Source organism: Enhydra lutris, unplaced genomic scaffold (assembly GCF_002288905.1).
Source record: "Enhydra lutris kenyoni isolate GAN:26980312 unplaced genomic scaffold, ASM228890v2 scaffoldscaffold10, whole genome shotgun sequence".
Lineage (NCBI taxonomy): Eukaryota > Metazoa > Chordata > Mammalia > Carnivora > Mustelidae > Enhydra > Enhydra lutris.
Window position 1 is genome coordinate 40542458 of NW_019154094.1, and position 23091 is coordinate 40565548.

The 23091-nt window shown below is 49.7% G+C and overlaps 1 protein-coding gene across 7 annotated transcripts in view; it reads left to right on the forward strand.

Moving 5' to 3' along the window:
- Positions 1-22569, forward strand: part of LOC111143809 (myotubularin related protein 14) — a 47714-nt gene extending 25145 nt beyond the window's left edge. For 3 of the 7 annotated variants that reach the window (XM_022497707.1, XM_022497708.1, XM_022497712.1), the window contains 10 exons: positions 4621-4687; positions 6482-6567; positions 6836-6912; positions 7178-7214; positions 9514-9584; positions 10360-10418; positions 10603-10741; positions 11465-11641; positions 18752-18907; positions 21971-22569. In XM_022497707.1, coding sequence (XP_022353415.1) covers positions 4621-4687; positions 6482-6567; positions 6836-6912; positions 7178-7214; positions 9514-9584; positions 10360-10418; positions 10603-10741; positions 11465-11641; positions 18752-18907; positions 21971-22154 — 1053 coding nt within the window. In that variant the 3' untranslated portion in view covers positions 22155-22569. The remainder of the gene's footprint in view (positions 1-4620; positions 4688-6481; positions 6568-6835; positions 6913-7177; positions 7215-9513; positions 9585-10359; positions 10419-10602; positions 10742-11464; positions 11642-18751; positions 18908-21970) is intronic. The other 4 variants (XM_022497711.1, XM_022497709.1, XM_022497710.1 and 1 more) reach the window with 4 other exon arrangements.
- The last annotated feature ends 522 nt before the right edge of the window (positions 22570-23091 follow it).

Sequence of the window (23091 nt, forward strand, 5' to 3'; positions counted from 1 at the left end):
CTGTTTCCCTCCCCTTTTCCCCCCTGGGTCTGAGCAGTTCCCATCCAGCCTTGATGTCTCCCTCTGGCAGAGAGGCCAGGAACACCGATTAGGCAGCTGTGTGCTCCCATATCCCCTTGAGCTTTATGTCCTGGTCTGTAAGTGGTCTGTAAAGGCAGAGGCTGTGCTTATCTTTTACACCAGCCCTTGATTACAAAGTTGATAACTGCATAACTATTCGAATGAGTTAGAGTGGTATCAGATGTTCTCTATGCAGATATTTCTGCAGGAGGGAACTTAGGAAGAAGAACAAGCCAGTTTTTTGTTGTGCCCCGGAAGCCTAGAGAAGAAATGGTTTAGGGGACCCTATCCCCTGGTCTCAAGTCCTAGGTAGTACCTAGACAGATTGAGTGGCCAAAGGAACTTGCAGGTTTCCTTCTTAATTTGTTGTATGCAGAGGTGTTAAGTGGGCCCTACCCCTGGCCACCCTTACTCTTCTTTCTGGCACCATTCTGTTTTTTTGTTTTGTTTTGTTTTTAAGATTTTATTTATTTATTTGACATAGACACAGTGAGAGAGGGAATACAAACAGGGGGAGTGGGAGAGGGAGAAGCAGACATCCCCCCCGAGCAGGGAGCCCAATGTGGGGCTCCATTCCAGGACCCTGGGGTCATGACCTGAGCCGAAGGGAGATGGTTAATGACTGAGCCACCCAGGCGCCCCGTGTTTTTTTAAGATTGATTTATTTTAGAGAGTGCGCAAGCACATGCATGTGCACACAGGGGACAGAGGGACGGAGGAAGAGGGAGAGGAGAGACAATCTCAGGCACTCCCCACTGAGCATGGAGCATGACGCAGGGTTCAAGGTTCAATCTCAGGCACTCCCCACTGAGCACGGAGCATGACACTGGGTTCAAGCTCATGACCCTGAGATCATGACCTGAGCTGAAATGAAGAGTTGGATGCTCATTCTGGCCAAGCCACTCAGGAGCCCCTCTGGCACTATTCTTCTGATGCATAAACTGGGCTTGATGAACTACTTCACTAAAGGTGCAAATAGGAGTTTAATGTGTTGACACTGCTTAGGATATATGTCTCTTTAGGAAGGAGTCCTGTGCATATGAGGAGTAGTTCTGCTTAGTATCTCAAGGCCCTGCATCTAGACCCCAGCTTGCTTGGCCCTTCTCTCCAGGCTTTGTGGTTTTGAGCAAGTGGTCTCACTTTCCTCTAAAAGTAGAGTTGACAACACCTATTTCGGAGTTGTGGCAAGGTTCAAGTACGGTCATTGTATGAAAGTGGTTCTGAACTGAAGTGCCAGATCAGTTTTAATGATGATAATTCAGAAGTGGGCTGCTAGCCTGTTAACTCAAGGGCGTGAACACTAATAAAATTCTAGGCACAAAAGTAGGAAGGCAGGGCATTGCTCAGCCACTTGGTCTCATTGGGCCTTCTACCATCCTCTTCCTCAGCCAGGTATGTGTTGCTCTGCCTTGTCAGCCCCTTCAGCATGAGTGTCCAGGACTCCCTGTTACTCCTCCTTATCTCCCCCAGGTGACCTCATCTCCTGTCCACTCCGTCAGCCCACTGCTATCACCTGACCCAGGATTCTGGGCCAAGCCTTTCTTGGGGATCCACATCTACATCACCTCTTACCAGTGTCCCTTCATTCATCCACCTTAAACTCAAGCTGTCTGAAATGGAATTGGCCACAACCGACAGCATCACAGGCCCTCAACCATTTACCTGGATGCTCAAAGTCAAAACTTGAGTTTTTTTCCTCCCACATCCATTGCCAGGTCCCATCAGTTCTCTAAATCTCTGCCCTTGGTGAAACTCCAGATCTTCTTGCCTCCATCTCCTGTACCACTAGCCTAGTCTGGGCTGCTGTCGTCTGGGTGCATCTCATGTCTGAACGGGCGCCACATTGAGGGGGAGCTGGAAACTGTGAAGGTAAAGCATTTGAACAGGCCCTGGCAGATAGGAATACTCAAGTGATGGAACAAGATCATCATTGTCACCCCTTCCTGAGACTGCACTGACTGACTTTCCTGTTTTCCTCAGAGTACAGCCAAGTGACCCTTAGTGAGCCACTCAGCTCCACGCAGTCCAGCCTTGTGCTTGTGACTAGCTGTCCTTTCCCTCTTCTCCGGCCACACTGACCTCCTTTCAGCCCCTTAGGGAAGAATGCCCTCCAGGTTTGCATGTGCTGTTTGTTCTCTCTGCCAGAAAAAGCTTTTCTCCTTTCCCTCCCCTCTTATATGGATGCCACTACCTTCAGGAAGCTTCCTTACTGGTCCCTTTGGTTCATAATAGGCTCAGCTTGCTGGTTACATGATCCCACAGGTCTCCTTTTAGTCAGCACACCTGCAGAAGTTCACTTTGTTTTCCCTCTCCTACGGCCCCGTTAGGGGGCTGGGGCCGTCGTGGACACTGCTGTTTCTCAGGGGCAGGCCCTCAGTGATGTTCACAAGTGCAGGAACACTTCTGGCAGTACTTGTATGGGTGTTCCTGCCCTCCATGTAACTGGCGTGAATTTCTTAGAGGTCTGCTCATTCTTTCGGTGCCATAAGACCCGATTCCAGTGTCTGCTTCTCTTCAAGCCAGCCCCTGACCATGAATAGTCAGAGAAGTAACATCCTACACATGCCTTCTAGTCCTGAAGCTCTAGGCCTTGTAGACGCAGAGATTCTGAAACAGCCTCCACCCTCACTGGGCTCAGTTTAGGAAAAAAGGCAATAGCATAAGCATCACCTGGGTAGTAGAGGTATTGACCAGTGGCTTCTGACGTCTCAGTGGAAGATAATAGGGCTGAGCCTTTGAAGGATGAGTAGGAGTTTGCCAACCACGGGGAAGAGTACTCCAAGCATAGACACGTAAGCAGTGGCGTGGTGCTGAGTTCTGTCCCCAGAGACTTGGTCGTGGAGCATTTAGGACGAGAGAGTTAGTGCTGAGTCTAGATTTTAGTGCATTTCTCAGATCTTCCTTACCTTCTGCAGGCCCCTCAAACTTTAGTTTCATACTCTGCTATCAGAGAAGTCCCTTCAGTATAGCATGTGACTATAAATGTGAGTCTCACAGTCTGGCAGGGCTGGGTTCTGTCCCAGGTCAGATTAGCTATACGATTTGGGGAGCCTGTGGTTCCTACCCTAACACTGGGCGCAGTGTATCTGCTGCCTCTCCTTGGTCCTTGATGTCCCCTTCCAGTAGCCACCATGGCTATTGGAGCTCTGCAGGCCACAGCTGTTGGTCACTTCCTGCCTTCTCCTGGCTGCTGCAGCCTTTCCCTGGGCTTTGTGCTGCTGCACGGTTCCTGCCTCCTCCCTTCCGCCCCTCCTGCTTTTCCACACCTGCAAGAATCACAGCTCAGAGGAAATCTGTTGGCAATGGTGTGTATGACAGGTTGAGCCAGCTGAGTGACAAGACCCCTGTGCTACTATGGGTAATGACTTTATCAGTGCAGTGCTGCAGCGGCCGTCTCTAGAGCTGCTGAAAGTAGGTCATAACTCTCCAGGGACTGTGGGAGGGTCAGGTAAATGAGCCTGTTTTAAATTCCTGGGAAAACTATTCCAATTACAGGTGCTGTGTTCACCTTCCCCCAGGAAGTGCTCTCTCACTGGCTCCCGCTAGCCTCTCCACACAGCCCCAGGACACTTATAAGCAGTTATGTTGAGAGGCTGTCCCCAGATGGGGGTAAAGGAGCCTCAGAACTGGGTCAGGCCCTTCCATGGAATTCCAAATTCCAGTAGACTTTTTCAGAGCATCTGGTTTAGACTTTTTGTTTGGGCTAGAACAAACTACTGTACTATACTTTTTTTGCAGTTTTTCTTATTTTTCATTCCCCGCCCCCACAACTCATGGGCCTCCTGTTTTAAAAGATTTTGTCTGCCTGTCAGATTGCAATTATTATTCATCAAAAGTCAAGTACACAGGGGCACCCAGGTGGTGCAGTTGTTTGAGGGTTCTGTTCTTGGTTTCAGCTCAGGTGGTAATCTTGGTCATGAGATCAAGCCCCCTGCATGGGGCTCCATGCTTGGGATTCTCTCGTCCTCTCCCCCTCCCACTCATGCTCTGCTCTCTCTCTCTCTGTCTGAAATAAATAAATCTTAAAAAAAAAAACAAAAACAGTATGTAGTGAATAGCAGTAAAAAGTGAATGAAACATGGTTGATGAGGAGGTTGAAGGTTGGTATTTTCTGTGATGTGATAGCAGGTAAAAGAATGGCTCTTTCCATTTGGCACCAGTGGTCACGGGCTCAAGACTCTGTTTTTGCCTCTATCAACTCCCTAGACAGCCATGCTGGTAGCCCAGGGCTTAGATGAGGCTAATGTGTGTCTAATGCTGCTGGGTGTGGGGCTCTGAGTTGCCCAGGCCCCTGCATGGCTTCCTGCTCCACCATCACATCATGTTAGAATGCAGGGTAAGGGTGGCCCACAGGGTGAGGGTACAGAGAGAGGAGGGAGGAGCTCTTGGAGTGGGAGTGAAATCTCAGATTATCTGGGATTTGGGGCCTATGGCTTGTGACCAAGATGCTGGGGTACTTGTTGCCCAAGAATAACCCTTGGATTTTATTTTTTAAATACCTTAAGTTCTCAGTCTGAGTTACATATTGATTCCTAGACACATTTTATTGTTCTTTAACAGAGTTGGGACCTAGTGCAACAAACACAAAACTACCTGAAACTGCTGCTTTCCATAATTAACAGCGATGGTGAGTCTGCCTCTGCCTGAGGCCTCAAGTATTGGACCTTCTGGGTATTCCCAGGTCGTGATACCGTGAATATGTTTCTTGGGGGTCACACACCTACCTTTTGCTTTATGGGAGAAGGATTTAAGGATTCCCTTGTCCATTGGCAGCTTTATTCCACATTCTCAAAACCTAATAAAACAAAATTGTGAGCTCATTACCATCTGAACTATGCATGGTGTTTCTACACTAGGTCAGCTGACCTTTGATCATCAGTGTTGTGCGTGGGGCCAGAATTGCCTCTTCTAATTCAGGAAGATGAGAGAAAAATCAGTTCTGGTTTCTTTCTTTCTTTCTTTTTTTTTTAAAGATTTTATTTATTTATTTGACAGACAGAGATCACAAGTAGGCAGAGAGGCAGGCAGAGACAGGAAGGGAAGCAGGCTCCCTGCTGAGCAGAGAGCCCGATGCAGGGCTCAATCCCAGGACCCTGAGACCATGACCCGAGCTGAAGGCAGAAGCTCAACCCACTGAGCCACCCAGGCGCCCTTCAGTTCTGGTTTCTTAATGGGCATATACAAAAGTCTCTAGAGGGCCTGATTTCTGGCCCAGCTGTATTGGGGGTTTTTTGTTTTTGTTTTTTAAGTCACTGGAAATGTTTTGTGTTTTTTTTTTTTTTTAAGATTTTATTTATTTATTTGACAGACAGAGATCACAATTAGGCTGAGAGGCAGGCAGAGAGAGAGGTGGAAGCAGGCTCCCTGCTGAGCAGAGAGCCCGATGCGGGGCTTGATCCCAGGACCCTGGGATCATGACCTGAGCTGAAGGCAGAGGCTTTAACCCACTGAGTCACCCAGGCACCCCTGTTTTGGGTGTTTTGATTGGATGGGTCCATCATGCTCAGGGTCTCTAGGGTGGACTGACTAACTCATCGATACCACTCAAGACTTCTGTGGGGTTGCTCTTGCTTAAAGAAGTGGAAATGTATTAAGCTTACATAACCAAGAAAGCCCCAAAGCAGAGCCAGGTGCCTAAGAAATGTCACAAAGAATCTCCTTGTTTCTCATACCCACTGTCTCATTAGCTTTGTAACCATTCTAGATTTGTTTCCTGCCATCTGACCTCCCCCAGAAGAGAGATAGAGCCTCTCTCAGAGCTCATGCTCATTGGCCCAGATTAGGTCAAGTGCCCATCCTTTAAGCAGTCGCTGTGACCAAGTACAAAAAGGGCACATGCCTACCTCTGGAGTTAGGCAATGGTTCTCTACCTGGAGCAGTACTGCCTCTGGGAAACTGGGTGTTGTAGGAACTGGAGGAAGGGGGCTTCTGGAGAAGGGGGTGTTGTAGGAACTAGAGGAAAGGGGCTTCTGGAAAAATGGGTGTTGTAGGAACTGGAGGAAGTCTGCTAACATTTGGTTCATGTTAGCCAAGAATCCCAAATGTCCTGCAGTTGCTGGGACAGCCCTGCACACTGAAGAATTGTCTTCCTCCAAAATATCTGTAGGGACCCCTGAGAAATGCTGGGTGGGGATGTGCATGTCAGCCCCCCGCAAATGACTTGGGCAGTACTATCCAAACAGTACTGCTTTTCTAGAAAGTAGCCAGAAAGAAGAAGAAATGGTGTGCACAGAGACAAGTGCCTTCCACCTACCCCTTTCTGGGAGTAGGTGGGAGAAGAATCTTGGGGAGGCCCACCAGGAGGAGGGAGACTGGGGGTGGTATGGCTCTCTGATACCAGACCAGGGTGGTGGTATGCCCTCTTTTCATGCATCCATATTTGCTTTTCCTCTGGGTTTCCTGTTGCGTGGCTCCTGAATAGATGACAGCGGGCTGCTGGTACACTGTATCTCAGGCTGGGATCGGACCCCCCTCTTCATCTCTCTCCTACGCCTTTCCTTGTGGGCTGTGAGTATGGATGGGCTGGGCCGTGGGGTCAAGGATCTACCAAGATCTACTCTGGGGAGCAGTAGGACTATCTCCAGAAGTTAGAGATTGGGAGTGAGGAACCCCAGGTGTTCAGAGCACGTGTTAGGTTTAACACTATTTTGGGGACTGTTGGGCAGCCTGGTTGTCACTGGGTCTGTGGTTGCAGTTCAGCTTCTGGGACTAGGAGAGGGCTTTGTCATGGGGAGTCATTTTTCTAATTTTAGCATGTCTCTCTGGTCTTTTCCAGGATGGGCTTATCCACACATCCCTGAAGCCTGCTGAGATCCTCTACCTAACCGTGGCCTATGACTGGTTCCTCTTTGGGTAAGCCTTCGGGGAATGTTAGGTTGTTGGGTGGGCACAATGCCTTGGGAACAGTGTTTCTGTGTGTATGTGGGTGTGGTGGCCCCTGTGACAGGGTTAGAGGTAAAGACAATTCTACCTCCTTGGGAAAGACAGAAGGTGCTTGTCAGGCCCCACCTGAGATTGTGGTGCTAAAGCCATGGTTTGTCCCCATAACTCCAAGTCCCCTTTTGCCCTCCTGTCTTGGGGCACTGTTCGCTTTGACCTCCTTGCATTCTTGTTGCAGGCACATGTTGGTAGATCGGCTCAGCAAAGGAGAGGAGGTGGGTACCATGAGCAAATGCCGGGGCTCTGAGAGCAACAGCACGACATCCTGCTTGGCGTCCACACATAGTGGGCAGTTCCTTGCCTAGTGCATGCAGGGATCAGGCAGCATGGCCACAAAAGCACCAGCACAATAGCCCCCATTCTGAGCCTCTGTTCCTCTCCTGTGCAGTAGAGAATAACGCTTTCCCACATGGCTGCCATGACCTCCGGCTGTCAGTCCTCTTCTCCTTGCTTTTTGCTGCCATCTTTCTCATGTGGATGATCTTATTTTCTGCACTCAGTTATAGAATGAAATTACAAGCCTTTCCTGGGCTCCTCAGCCCTACAGCTACAGCCCAGAGGCTCTTCCCAGTCTCTCTTTCCTATTCACACCATTCAGGAACTATTAAGCCCCAGGGCCAGCCAAGCAAGCAAGGTCCTGCCCAGCTTCTCCCCATCGGCCCAGGGAGCAGATCCACACCAGGCACAGACCCAGATCAGGCACAGCCAGCCGGCCTCCAGGATCAGGATCCTTACTCTCTGGGCACTGTCTCCTCTTCCTCTCTCTGCCTTCTCTATACCCCATCCTTTTCTACTTTTTGCAGTCTTTGCCTCTTTGGTATGCTTATTTTTCAGCCTGTTTTCCCTGCATGCAGACCTGGACTCAGACCTGAGTTTGAACCCTGTTTGTCCCACCTATTACTTGGTGACCTTGAGTAATGTGATTCACCTTGAGTCTCCTGGTGTCGATCATGCTTCCTCACAAAGAGAATGAGTCTAGGTGCCCAGGGTGGGAGCTGTCACATAGCATTAGCGCTTTTTCTTCTGCCCCCTGTCCACCCCCCCCCCCCCGCCTTTTTCCTGAACCATCTTTCTCACCCTCCTAAGGCTGCCTTCTTTTCAAGCATCTTATCTTGTGCCTCTTCCTTTTGTTCCTCCCTCTCAGCAGCTCCTCTCCCCTTCTAAATCTCTTCTTCTGAGTGCTTATCACATCTGCCAGGGCTGCAGAGCTCATAAGCCTGTTCCTCAGAGGCCTCCATGAACTCTGTCAGAGGCAGTGACTTTGGCAGTGAAAACAGCACGTAAAGCCCCTTTGCAGCCTCTCATTTGGAGACTGACTAGCGCTCCAGAACATTCTGCCCTCCATACCATCTCCCCTACCCTCAGAGCCAGCCAGATTCTGCGTTCAGAAACTGGACAGAGGATGAGGCCAAGTCCACTGGGCTCTGGATTCAGACCCTGGCCATCTCTCAGCATCAACAGGAGGGTCTCCTCAGCTGGAAGGGTTAGTTTTCAGGGTGTGGGCTTTTCTCTTACCTCTACCAGACACTCTAGATGCTGATGCTTTAAAACAAACAAACAAACAAACAAAAAAAACAGTTAAACGGCACTCTGTCCTCCTCCCCAGCCCTTGAGGGTCACAGCACGCTAGCATATTAAAGATTAAAGAGTCTGTGGTGAAGACACCTATTTAATTTTATGTAGCCCAACATTTTCATACTGACCTAACCTGGGGTACCCTCCCTCCCTTTTGGTGGGGGGGGGCAGTGTTTGTTTGAGGAAATCATATGGGGCTCTGGGATACCATGTTTGTGTTTATCCAGGTGAGGGTTTGATGGGACCACACCTTTCAGAATCACTGGGAAGTTTGTTTAAAAACTGCAGAGACTGCTTTGTGTGCACTTCATGGGGGCCCATTTGACTAGGGCACTGGCTGGAAGGGAGGAGAGAGGTGGTGGGACTGCAGCTAGAGGTCAGGATCCGCCTCTTGCCCCTGCCCACCTCAGACTCTGAGCCAGACCTTGGCTGCCCCTCATCCCTGGTTCTTCTGAACTACTATTTCTGGGTGTTCCTCCTACAAAATCTGATCCCTTTCCTTTCCATCATGTTCAGTGCCCATTAATCTCCTCACCCCCAAATAATCTCTCTCCCAGCTGTTCTTCCCAGTTAGCCTCTCTCCTTGGGATTCTTAGGAAAGGCTGAGCAGGGAAAGCTGCCTTCTCTTTATCCTTTTCAGTGGCTTGAGAACATGCATGTTGAATTTGAAGATGGTTTGAAAACTCACTGGCTTACCCTTGTTCATTTTTCCTTCCCTCCTTGCCCTAACCCAGGCACATTACCCTGCCTGCCAAACCCTCTCCCACCCATTTATACCATTTATAGAGCAGAATATCCATCAGGGTCCCTGAGGCAGGGCTGTTGTCCATCAGGGGCTGACCAGGTGGCTGGCTCCCCTCTCCTGGGAGCTCAGTCACCTAGATTTCTCTCCTTGGAGAAAGCTGTCTTCTCATGTGTGCTGCTTTTTGGTTTCTTCAGATTTTCTTCTTCTGCTTCAATTTTTTGAAGCATATCATCTCTGAGGAGTTCTCTGCTTTGAAGACACAGAGGTGAGGAGACATCTGTTCTCTCCCACTGGGCAGGGTACTCTGGGAAGGGCCACTATGGGAAGAGTAGGCAGGCTCTCACTCACCATCTGATTCCCTGCCTGGCTTCCCTGCATGCTTGGCAAGTTAGCATCTCATCCCTGCCTTCCCTCTGAGGCCAGGGTAGGGATTCCTGGTGACAGCCAGTGGGGAAAGAGGCTCTCCTGCTTGTGAGGCAGGGCTGGGGTCAGCCTGCACTCATGCGAACAGAAAGACTTTGGGACAAAGGAGTGGTCTCTGGTGACTAGGAGAGCAGGGCACATTGCTGCAGTGAAAAGCCAGCCTAGGGACAGAAAGACTCCCAGCACCCCATCTCTGGCTGAGACAGCAGATTCTTCTGCCTGTCCTTCTGCTGGTCCTGCAGAGGTGTGTCTGCATCTCTTTGCAGCCCACCACTGTGGAACAGAATCTGCCTCCAGCCTGGGAAACACAGGAGTCTTGCCTGCAGTTCCCTTACAAACTCTCTGAGAGTTGGTGTCTTTGGTGTCTTTGGTGTCTTCCAAATCCAAGCTCCTAGGTGTATTGGGCCAGATTGAACGCCGAGGGGCCAAGGTGAAAAGAAGGAGTCGGACTTTGCTGGCCTTTCAGTAGTGGCCTGACATTTTGCAACACTTTAGGTAGGACTTGATTTGCCAGTGAGTTGGAGCTTCTTTCCCAGGCATGCAGCATGCTGGGAATGGAGATGACAAAAAAGACCCCAGCCCAGAATGTAATTCACTATTCTGGTTTCTGTTTACAGGAGGAAGAGTTTGCCAGCCCGCGATGCAGGCTTCACTCTGGAAGATATCTGTATGCTGAGTGAGTTATAGGCCCCAACAGATTTCCTTGCATCTGTGCATCTTTCTGAGTATAGACCATGCAGGAACTGTTTGTTCTAGAAACTTCTCTTTCCAGTTGTATGGTGTGGAAGAGCTAGGGGACCAGTAGTTTGAGAAGATAATGAGAAGATAATGTGCTGACTGATGACACTTGCTTCTTTCAGGACGAAAGGACCGTGGCAGCACTACCAGCCTTGGCAGTGACTTCTCTCTGGTCATGGAGAGCTCCCCAGGAGCTGCTGGGAGTTTCACCTATGAGGCCGTGGAGCTGCTCCCTGCAGGAGCACAGACTCAGGCATCTTGGTGAGGGGCCAGGCTAGAACTAAGCTTGCTCACAGCTGTGGCCCAGGGCCACGAGCTCCAGGGAGCCCCAAGTACAAAGGGAGCCCCCGACAGTAGGGCGGAGAGCACAGCTCCATGCCCTGCTGTCTCTCCTAGACCTCAGAGGCCAGCCATCTGGTTGGTGAGGGGCACTGTCTGTGGTGGCCCAGGAACATAAAGGGCTGGGGCTCCCTGTGGGATGAAGAAAGAAGCCTCAAGGATGGGCAGACAGGGTGGGGTGAGGGGAGACTGGTGTTAAAAGAGATTCCCTGGGGGAGCTCCCTTGTATCATTTGCTTGGGGGTGTGGGGCCAGTTAGAAAAAAGAAAAAAACAGTGAGTTCAATTTGATGATTATGAATTGGGAACTTGTTTGAGGGTGAAGTCCTCTGAGAATCTGATGACTCTGTCTCTAGACAGATGACTCAAACTTTTGTATTACAAGGAGAGGCAGTTACTGAGCTGTTAGGAATCTAGTATGTACTCCGAGGCCAGTAGTATAGGGTTATTTGGATGTGACATTCCCTCTTATGAAGATCCAATCCTTGCTGCTCATGGCTGAGCCTGAGGGAATGCTAATGTGTACCCATCTCCATATGGCATTTTCCCAGTGGAAGGAAGGACTGGGCCCTGACACTTGGTTAAAGTGGGCAGAGGGCTTGCCTGGGGTTGCGCCTTGGCCAACAGTCCTACTCTTTCTACTGCAGGAGGAAGAGCCACTCCTCCTCTCCACAGAGTGTGCTCTGGAATCGGCCACAGCTCTCGGAGGACCGCCTGCCTTCCCACCAGGGGCTGGGGGAAGCCAAGTCTTCCAGCTCCTCATCCTCGAACCATTCTGACTTTTTCAGGATGGGTAGCAGTCCCCTGGAGGTCCCCAAACCCAGGTGAGGAGCTCCAAAGCCTCTAATGGTGGAAGTGGTTAGTCTTTCCCTCTTAATAAGCCTGGAGAGTTGGGGTTCCAGTCCATGAGCTGGTGTCTAAGATGGTGTCTTGGGACAGAGTTCCTTGGCATGCAGCCTGGTGGGGAGTGTACCCAGGAGGCAGAGGGGTTTGACAAGCTTGCAGGGCTACCCCTGTCTGGAGGATGCATTAATGTTTGAGTAAGAGCTGGTTTGTAGAATGATTTGAGACTCCTTCTCAGAGCCCTAGCAGATAAGTGTACTGATGGCAGTGTGATGGGCAGAGGGTGAGGGCTGCCTCCCCCTATTGCCTTTGGTGGGTCTCAGCCTTCATGGCCCTCACATTCTGCTTAACAAGATGGATCCAAATCCTCAAAGTCCTTGGTTCTTGCATTCCATGTCTGGATTGGTGAGGCGGTAAGGAGAAAAGACAGGGAGTTAGGTTAGATATGTGTGGCTCAGGCAAACCTTGGGAGACTCTGTACACCTGAGAAGTGCTCAGTCAGATGGACAGGTGTGGCTGGAGTGTGCTGCAGGAATAGTGTTCCCTAAAAGAGAGTAAAGCTGAATACTGGGCAGGGCCTTAGTTGAGGGATGGTCTGGCACTTGGGAAAAGCATTTCCTGGCTGACCCCATACAACTCTTTCTGTGTGATACCCACAAGGAAAGAATCCTGTGAATTGCTTTGTTTTCTCAAGTCTTGAGAATGTCTGCCCCTTCTGGAGAGAACAAAGCAGTCTGTGACTTATGAGGTCCTTGATAAATTCCAAGGAGAAAGAGGCATTTAGCATAAAGAGTATGAGCTGCGGAGTCTACCTCAGTTTGAACCCAGCTCTGAAATGGACTGTTCCAAAAGTTTTAGGTCTTTTCCTCGTAGCAGGCCTGCTAACGGTGAGGAAACTGAGCCCCAAAGTCACAGGCATATTACAAGAAAAGACCTGAAATTTCTGGCATCCCCTCCCTATCCCTACCTTCTGGCTTTTCTCCATGGGTAAAAGCAGGCAGTGGAGGAAGAGCACCAGCAAAGCAGATCAACTCTAGGCCAGTAGGAGTCCCACTGAGTGCACTGACCAGGGGAGTCCTGTGTGCTCACCTCTGAAGGTGAGCCCTTCAAACTGGAGTGCTGCTGTGTCTGCCAGTGGTGTAGCTGAGTCTACTAGATACTAAACAAAGACCATGACCCCTCTGACCTCACAGGAGGTTTGATGAAGACAGCTGGGCAGATATGGTGCCAGGCTAACAAGGCCACATGCCTGTGCTCGGTCCTGTCCTCTGTGTGTGCCAACTGCCATGCCACCCTTGTCTGCACGCCTGGCTTTCCTCAGGGCTACCCTGGGGCTGGGGTACCATGACCTAACCCTCGCAGTTCTGGGCTGGAACTCTTGTTCAGTGACCCCACCTCCTTTCCTGCCTGAGCAACATTGCTGAACAGTGGGGAAGGAATCCAGAGAGTCCTCCTATCCTCTCGGGTCCTGCTGTAGCCTTAACTGTCCAACTGCTAGGGCTTCCCACTGAGGCTGTAAGACTCACCTCTTCGCACACCCCAGCTTTTTATTATCCCCTTCTTCCTGCCAAGAGATCCTACTTCCCAATCTTGTGATCATTTCCTTCAGTCTCACTAGTGGTTCTCTGCCTGCACTGGGTGGCTCAGACTCCTAGGGCTGGCCCAGGAGAGCTACAAAGGCCCCTGCCTAAGGAGACAGACAGAGGAGAGTTGGGGGTGTCCTCTGGACTTTCAGCCCTGTGTGCTTAGCCTAGTCGAGGCTGGGATAGCTGGACCAAAGTGGGGCACAAGGCCTTGAAGAGGCGTGGGCTGGGCTGCTTTGAAGTGTTCGGCTCTGCCAGTCTATTCTGGGAATGCCCGCTCAGAGCCCGGCTGGTCTGGCCAGGCAGCAAGGTTCTGGACTGGCTGCCTGTTTGCCAGAGCTTCTGAAAGACAAGATCATTCAGATTTGGAGCATTCTAATTATGTATTTCCATTAACATTAAAATTAATTTAGTCTCTTTTATCTTAAAGTGCCTGAGGGATCCTGTCATTAGCTTCCCTGCCTCTCTTAGGTAACAACAGCCAATCAGCTTTTTAATGCAGTAGGGGGAACTGTTATGGAAAGAAACCTTTTAGTAAAGCTATCTGTGACAGCTGAAATTCCCCTCATTATGTGAATTCTTAGGGTTTTGAATGCTCCAAATTCTATAAGCGTATCTCTCTTAAAGCAGGACTTCCCTAGGAAAGGAGCCAGTAAAGCTTTATTTGAAGTTAAGAAGTAGGTGTTGGGCTGGTAAAAAAGTTCTGTGGGGTGCTGATTCTTATCCAGTCCCAAGCTCATCCTCTTCTCTGAGAAGGCTGGTGGCTTTTTGCTTTATTAGCTGCCACTGCTACAGCTTCTCACTGAGCTGCATTTCTGGACCATTTCAAATCTCTAATCAGCTGCAGGGCTGGGGGCTGAGAAGAGGCAGGGCCAACGCTCTGAGCTCACATGCCTCCCAAGGTCCTGGTTAGTAAGTGGCTCAGCCCCATGTGGCCTTGGTATCTACTCCAGAGTCAGACATCTTTAGGGGTGGGAGGTTGCTAGCACAGCACTATTCTTGCCTCAGGAGGGATGGTGCCACCACTGAGCCCAGCTTGAAGCTAAGCTGCCTAAAGAGCAGATCAACTTGGCTAAGGGACACCTAGCAGTCTGGTTGAATAGCTAAGTAGAAACACAGGAACCAACTTCTGTTGCCCAGCTAGCTTCTCTTTCCCCATCTTCCACCACATATCAACTGCTCATTATAAGCAGTGAGCTCTGTCCTAGGCTGTGTTTAATGAGGCAGAGAAACCAGATGGCTTTCTGCAACACATAGGGTTCCTGTCCCATGTTTGACATTGTCTTGCATAGCATCATAGCTTCAAACCAAGGATGAGTGGTAAGAAGCCTAAAGGCATTGCCAGCTTAAGACCCAGAAAAGGACACTTAGAATCCTAACATATTTCTTGAGCTGCTGTGGGAATGTGGATGTTCTCTACCTCTTCCCTCCTCTCTCTCTCTCTCTCTCTCTCTTTCTCTCTCCCCCTCTCTTCTCTCTCTCTCTCTCTCTCTCTCACACACACACACACACACACACACACACACACACACACACCCCAATGTTTAAAGGTTTAAAGTCTGGGCTGGGGAAAACTGACATTTTTTCCTTTTTTTTTTTTTTTTTTCCAAATGTGGTAAGAAATCCTGTCCTAGCCATCTCTGAAGTCAGTTGCTTTGTGAGTTCAGGAACTTGTTGAATTGAAGGAATCTTCCCTAAAGCCCCATTCCTGGAAGCATTCACTGAGGCGGAAGTTACGGGACCATCATCTAAAGGCTTGGGGGTTGGCAGGTATAAGTGTAGATTAGAGGTGACATCTAGGCCCCCTTAGAGTTTGGGATTTTAGGTCTTGGATCAAACATTCATTCCTTACATGACTTCACACATGTCACTTGATGGCTTTGAATTTTTGTTTTCTCATCTATGTAATCAGAGGTTTAGACAGGCAACTTCCGGTTTCTTCCTAGTTGTGTACCTTCAAGCCTTCTGTGTCAGCTCAGGTGCTTCCAGATGCAATTAACAAGAACCCCATCTCAACAGGTTTAAGTAGTAAGGGAACACTGTTGGTTCTTATGGAAAAGTCCAGTGGAAAATATGACCTTCAGATGTAGTCTGGTCAAGGTTCCAACTCCATTTTCCTGTGGTTCTTTTCCCTTGCTTCCTTCCACATGCTAGCTCTGTCATCTGGCCAGCTTCCCTAATAGTGAACAGCCACTCCTGAGCACCCTGCTTCCTTTCTCCCATCCAGGAATCACATTAGGACCTCCCTTCCAACCACAAATCACAAGCTCTGTGCTTTATGCCAGTTGAAAATTATGTGCCCATTCCTGAACCAATCCCTGAAGCCCCTACCACCCCGTATCAGGAAGGAAGATCAGTATACTATGGGGCTAGTTTGGGCCAAGTTTCAGTCCTAGCTTTGCCACTCCTAGCTATGTGTGACTTGGAAAAATCACTTCCCTCCTGAGCTCAGTTTTTTCATTCCACCTTCAATGATCAAGTGATTGATGATTCTGGCTTCCATAAATTTGGGTGTAAATGAGTTAATAGAACTAAGTATCTGGCACATAGTAAATACTCATCCTTTCCACAAATGCTCAGTAAACTAGTTGTGGTGAAGGACCTGTCCTGACAATTCACCTGTCTGAGGGCCATTTCAGGGCACTAGGCATCTGGGTAAAAGGCCAGGCCAGGCACCACAGGACAGACCTGTTTATTCATGCCTCAGCTCTGTGGGTTGGGACAGCTCTGCTTGTGTGGGTATTCTTGTTTCTTTTTCCAGAAAGGACTAACTAAAAGATAACCTGCCCGAGTCCTGCCCACACTGGGTATCTGGCAGGACATGGTTTTGGTGGGGGGGGAGGGGAGTGGGAGTTGCAGCTCTTTTGGTGCTATAAAGAGGGGCCTAAGCAGTATCCAGATAAGGGAGTGAAATGTTGCCAAAAATCCAGTCTCCTAGGCAGAAATGTGAGCCCTCCAAGCCCTGGGGATGTGGACAAATGACCTTGGAAGCACCATTAGCTCCACAGTTCTCCAGTTTGAGGGTAGCTTGGCCCCATGTTCCCTCTGGCTCTGTAGATAGATTTAGGAGCTAGAACTCAGACCTCTCTCTCTCCTTTTTTTTTTTTCCTGCCTTTTTTATACTTGAGTAAAGACACAGGGCAGTAGAGTGTGGGGTCTTAAAAAGCTGATTAAATTACCTGTGTACTGAGAATATCTTGAAAGTATTCCTTCTTTCTTTTGGCAGGTGCAGGTACTACTTCTGGTGACTGTTTGCTTTCATCTTTAGGTGTCCCTTCCAGCCAGCTAATCCAGACTGGCACTTAGGAGCACCTCTCTGCTTAGCATAGTCCCTTGCTGTCAAACCCAGTTGCTGAACAATGGCTTTGCAACCCTTTCTTTGACAAAAGCCTCAAATAGGAAGATTTGTCTGCAGCCAGTTGCTTGCTGAGATGGCTTTATGTCCCCTGGGATCACACACCCTGTTGCTATCTGTACTGCCTGCTTCATTCCACAGCTATCCATCCTGGCTCCCCCAGATGTATTTCTTGCCTGGTAGTGCTAACTTCTAGATGCTAGGGAAGTGACTAGCCTAAGGGGACCAGGAATCCTCATATCCCATCTTTCTGTCCTCCTTCCATTGGTAGTTTGAGTCTCTGATAGCCTGGGTGGGGTGGCTGGAGAACATAAGGAACCTCTATGTTCCCAGCCCCAGGAGTGCCCCATCCTTCTCAGCATCCCTTCCATTCCCTCAATACTCTGGTGTTTAGCCATTGTTTTCCTACAGACTGCTAAAACTGGAAGAGGAAATCTGCCCTTAAAGTTTGAACAGTAGATGAGATTTGGGGAGCCAGGGTGACCTGAGTCGAGTTACGGGGACTGAAGGCCCAGCAAAACCTGGAGGAAGCACAGGGAAACTACCAGGCTGTGGATGTGATTTGCTCTCTCCTGGGCAGCTGTCTCTTTGATTTACAGACTGCTTAAGTCCTGCCAAGTTTAGAAACAAGGAAACCCTGCTTCGTGGGGCATGAGGGGGCTTCCACCAGGTAGCAGACCATGTCCTATTCTCATCCCTAATGCTGCTGTCGCACACCTTCCAGAGTTTAGCAGGAATGATGAATGTGGAAGTCTCTGTGTTGCAGGGGGTTCCTATTCATGGCAGCTTTAACATAGAAAACCATCTGTTTCCCCGGTCTCAAGGTGCTTCTGTTGTAGGACAAATCTGTAATCAAACTTGGCTTTAAAAATCTCTTCTTGCACTGACTAGCTACGGGACCTTGAGTAAGTGTCTTCACCTGTCTGGACTGTCATTTTTCTCTGTCTCTAAGATAAGGGTAGTTAAAGATTACCAGAGATGTAGTACTTGGTCAGAGCATCACTCAGGTGGCAGCTGCTTGAGGATGAGGCTGGCATGGCTACTCATGAGGGCTGTTGCCTCAAACTTGGAGACATTGATGCCAGCTAACTGGGTGGGCCAAGGTCAATGAATGTCTTTCTCTCTTTCCGACCCCCTGTACCACTCATGCTTCTCTGTTCCTGGGTTCCTATAGAAGTACTTTCTGCTATTCTTGAATTAAAGAATAAAGGGTCAAACATCAAAGATGCTTTACCCCTGGGGATGGAGACCTGGAGTAGCTGATCAAAGGGCCTTGTTTGATGTCTTACTATCTCCTCCCTTCCTCCTCCACCCCCAGTGACTGGGCTACTGCCCTGAGACAGGTTAGCTATCAGCAAGAAGGTGATGGCAGCAGTAGATTGCCAGTATAACTTTCCTCTCCCTGCACTGCCCAAACCTCCATCTGAAAAAGGCCTAATAAAGCTTTCAGGTTGCCTGCCAGATCCATCCCTTCCCTTTAGGGCATAACCATTAAGGTCGCTGGGTTGATGCTTGTGAATACAAACTATGGCTCCTGGAGGTGCTGCAGAGAAAGCATATGTGTGTGGGGTGGGAGGTGCCTCAGGGCTCCCATCACCTCACTTTTCAGTCTAGGTCACCACCCTCCACTGTCCTCAAGAAGCTTATTCTCCCATTGCTCTGATAAGAGTTCGGTGGCCCCAGGGTTCTGCCTTGCCCACCCAACCAATCTGCATGCCGGGGGTACGAGGTGATCCTGCGTCCCTGATTCCTGGGGCATCCAGCCTTGTTCCTCCTTTTGGTGCTGCTGAGATTGTACTTGCTCTGTCAGCCACCAGGGCAGGCTTGCCCTGACCTGAGGCTTTGGTTGATGGCTCACCTCTTCTCATTCTGCTTTGCTCTTGCTCTTTTGCTTCTCTAAGTCTTCGCATAAAGCATTGTCCTCACAGCTGAGCCTGCCTTATGGTATATACTCTTCTTTCTCAGTCATAACCTATTCAGCTGTTTTTGTACTTTTGAAGAAAGTGGTTGACTTTACAGAAGCTCCACCAACAGAAGCTTGCGGCTATGGCCTAGGACCACCATAGCCCCACCCCCACCCCTCCAAAGGGCCTCCCCTGTCAGGCATATGACTGACTGTGCATCATCTCCCCTCTCTCTCCTCTCTGCCCCAGATCAGTGGACCATCCCCTGCCCGGATCCTCTCTCTCCACAGACTTTGGCAGCTGGCAGATGGTAACAGGCTGTGGCAGTATTCAGGAACGGGCTGTCCTGCACACAGACTCCTCTCTCCCTTTCAGCTTCCCGGATGAGCTCCCTAACAGTTGTCTGTAAGTGTCTTGCTTGAGAAGGCAGGATACTCCCCTGCCCATATCAGAAGCTGGTGAGCAATCAAGAGTGTTGGTTAAGGAGTGAGGCAGCAGCTGGCCCGGGATTCCTGCCCCTCCCCAATCTCAGCTAAGTATACCTCACTGCTCCTGGACTCCTGAGGTATGGAAGAGGCTTCATGGGCTGTTCAGGATGTGTGTTGCAGTGTGTGTTCACTCTCTTAAGCCTCCAAAACTCATCCACAGGTGCCTTGGGGCACACCCTGAGGGAAAGCTGTCTGGACTGTAACTATAGAAGGTTCTATTTCTGTCCAAGGCTTTGCCTGACATGAGAATCCTTTGAAATCAGAACAGTGGGGTAGTGAAGGTAGGTGTATGGTCGAGACCACAGCCAGAATGGAGCTAGGTCAGCTCAAGGGATGTGCTCCTCTGAGCAGAACCAAGGGTTCCTTGCCATCCCCTTCTTCCTTTTGTCTTCTGCTTCTGCCTCTAGTCAGGAAAGAAAATTGGATGGGGATACCAAATCCCAAGCCTGTAAAATCCTCTTGCTTTAAGGCTCCAGTACTGGGCTTCCAACTCTTACATGTATCTGCTTGAGTGGCTGCCTCTGTGGCAGCCCCCTGCCCCATGCCTGCTTTACTGCTTCATGGATGTCAGGCAGGGTAGAGCCTCTAGTGGCCTGGGGAGCAGGGCTTGCTCCTCCCCACGAAGGGCTGAATGAACTTCAGGTGCTGGGGGTTCATTGTCACCACCAGAATCTGGCTTATAGCCACCAAAGCTGACTGGTCAGAGGTGAGTTGCCCCGGGGAGTTAGGAAGGATCTGGGGCACCTGGGTGGCTCAGTTGGTTAAGCAAATGCCTTTGGCTCCGGTCATGATCCCAGGCTCCTGGGAGCGAGCCATGTCAAGCTCCTTACTCAGCAGGGCGCCTGCTTCTCCCTCTCCCTTAGCCTGCTGCTCCACCTGCTTGTGCTCTCTCTTTATCAAATAAATAAAATTTTAAAAAGAAGAAGAAGAAGAAGGATCCCTGCTGAGGGCAGACAGAAGCCAGACCTTGGGATTACAGGATGGAATAGGCCCAAGAGCCATCTCTGGAGGACGCAAAAATCTCTGCCCCTGCTTGATAGCACCCCTCACTTAACTGGCATTAACCACTGAAACGGGCAGCTCTCTGAGCTCCTAGCCAACCCTCAGGATCTGGCAGGTTGCCAGAGGAAAGCTAGGCTCTCTATGATCTCAAGGCCTCCAATATTGCAGTGTAGGGATGGGGGTGGGGGTTGATTACTGCTGAGGTCAGACAGTATGTGGATTTAGTGCTTGGGCTTTGTTATCAGAGAAATTTAGTCAAACTCTTGACTGCTCTGCCTTACCAGCTATGTCTTGTGGTGTCAGCCCTGACTTCTCTGAGCCTGCTAATTCATCTCTGACTTCCTATTCCTTACCTGCTGTGTATCCTCAGGTGGATCACTTATCCTCTCTGGGCTCCAGTTTTCTTATCTCTAAATAGGCTGATTCCTCCTTCTGCCTCCCAGAAATAAGGGGCAGTGAGAACACACACGTATGGACCTTTGGATATTCCCTGTGAATACAAACTACTAATCTGAATTTCTCATTATATGTTCTAAGGAAAAGCAGAAAAACACATGGCCTCCAGCCTATGTGAAATCCAATTAGAGAGTAAACAAGATCTAGGGTCATGTGTCTCCCCCAAATGGCAAGAGAGACTTTGGAGTTCTTCATGGTATTGCAGGACTCCAGTATCAGCTCCGTTTTCCTAGTGCTGCTGCGAGAGCTGCTCACCCTAGTACCTGCTGCTTCTCTCTCTCTTCCACACTTAGTCACCCACTCATACCCACCACTCCCACCAGTCTACTTCCCTTCAGTCTGTTCTCCCCATACCTACCCCAGGACTGTCATTTATCCTCATATCTCCCATCTGTTTCCCAAGGCCCTGCAGTACAAGTCATTTGCACTTGGGAATTGGAGACATTGCTGCTACTTTGACAAATTCCCAGGAGGGATTACACAGGGATTGGTCTGTTGGGGGGAGTTTGGGTGTAAGTTAGTAGTCAGAGTTAGTCTTAATTTTTAGGTGGATGGGAACCTGAGGGCTTGAGTCATATAGGTTTGTAATCCCTGGAGAAAGCCCTCCAGGAGACAGTTAGGATGAGTACCATGTGAGTTCCTGACCTGTCCTCTGATTCCATGTCCCTCTCACCCCCAGACTGTGTACCTTTTAACCATAGGTTGGGTGTGGCTGGTATCTCAGGTCTCTTCTCCTCTTCTGTTAAAGACCTTTCAAAGTGTCAAATAGCCTCATGGAATCCATCCTTTGATAAGCCTGAGTTTTCATGCACTTGTCACTTTCGGGTTTTTTGGTTTGTTTGTTTTACTTGTTCCCCTTCTCGACTTGTATTTCCAGGCCAAGGAGAGAAGAGGGACTTCTCGTCTTCTGTGATCAGTTTCTGTAGAGGCCAGGGAAGGAAAAGCAAATAGAATCAGAACAGGAATCCTGCTAGAAAAGTCAGCATCCTGCTAGCTATTTCCCTAGGGACGACAGTTGACTAAAGATGTAGCTGGACCCTCAGGTGTTTCCGGTTGAGGACCCTGGCCTCTTCGGGACACTGCCAAGAACCTTCTCCCAGAGTGCTCCAGGTCCTGGCCTCAAGAAGGTTGAGGTCTTTGGTCAGCCAAGGCTTGATGCCTCATCTTGCAGTCTCTCCTTAAGTCTCATATTTGCGCCTCACATTATTCTCATGGACGAATGGAAGCCAACAGTTGGCAAACTCCTTCCTGATCACCTTCTCCCCCCTCCCCAGTGTGCCATTAAAACGTGCTGGTTCTAGGTAGGAACAGTAGCCTGAGAGCTGAGAGGAATGGTTTTTTGAGGGAAACAAAGCCAAATGTTTAGGACCTGAACTACAGGGGTAGTATGGCCACAGGACCTGTGCTGGCCTATGCTAGCAAAGACAGAAGGATAGGTAGTATGGTGAGGATGAGGATATTGGATCCTGCCCCCAGGGTAATGCGTTCATTCCATTCTCCCTCCTTCCTTTCCTCCCCATAGGCTTGCAGCCCTGAGTGAGCGGGAGACTCGGCTGCAGGAAGTACGCTCAGCTTTCTTGGCCGCATACAGCAGCACAGTGGGGCTTCGAGCAGCAGCCCCCAGTCCCTCTGGTGCCATCGGAGGCCTGCTGGAGCAGTTTGTCCGTGGTGTTGGACTCCGGAGCACCAGCAGCAACACCTTATGAAGTAGCCAGCCCACAACAATATCCTGTTCCTCTCACCTGAGCCCTGAGCAGAATTAAAGCCATGCCCAGACAAGGGTGCTTCAAGATAGAAGAGAAATCTCCTCACTTCTCCTTTTCCATCATGCACATGGCCAGCCCCAAAGCAGAGCAGGTCTAAGGACAGGGTTCTCCAACCCCCAGCTTCCAGACTGGTGACCACCACCCCTCTTGTCACTGCCTTTCACCCACCCTAGTCTTTGTTGGGATTCCCATCAACTCTCAGAACTGTGTGGGGTTTCCCTAGGGCCTTGTGGAGGCTGAGACCTCACGAAAGACTCCCCTCTTTCCATTCTTGTTTCCTGGAGAGGAGGGATCACCTGCACTGAGAAGAGGCAGTTTGACACAGATCACAAAATAAAATCTTTTTTGAACAACTGCTGTCTTGCATCCTCATTTGGTTGCTGTCTTTGTGGAATTGTTTGGAAGGTTCTTACTGTTCTTCCTTGTGCCAGAAGGGGTTGGGATGGGGGTCAGATAAAGCAGAAAGACAGCTGAAGACTGGGTTGTGCCTCTTAACTCTTGAGCCAGGACAGTCTCAGTGAGATGGTGACAACTAGTCAGAGGTTGTTAAGGTGGGAGCAGTTGTCCTCCTGTGTCAATGGGCCCTAGTCACCTAGGAACCTACTTATTCACACGGATTCCCAGGGCTGCCTGAAATTTAGACCTCAGGTTGCTGAGATCTTCATTTAGCTAAGAATGGGCAGAGGTGGTGGGGGATACTTCATTTTTAACAAGTTCTGCAGGTAGCACAGTTCTGGTACAGGTGACTCGCAGCCCTTAGCTATGGAGCCCTGACTTTGGTGGAGGGACTGGCTTCTGGGGCTTCGGAAGCAGTAATTGGTGTGGGGAGAATGGATCTGGCTGACTACCACCCTCATCTGCAGTGTGACCTAGATAG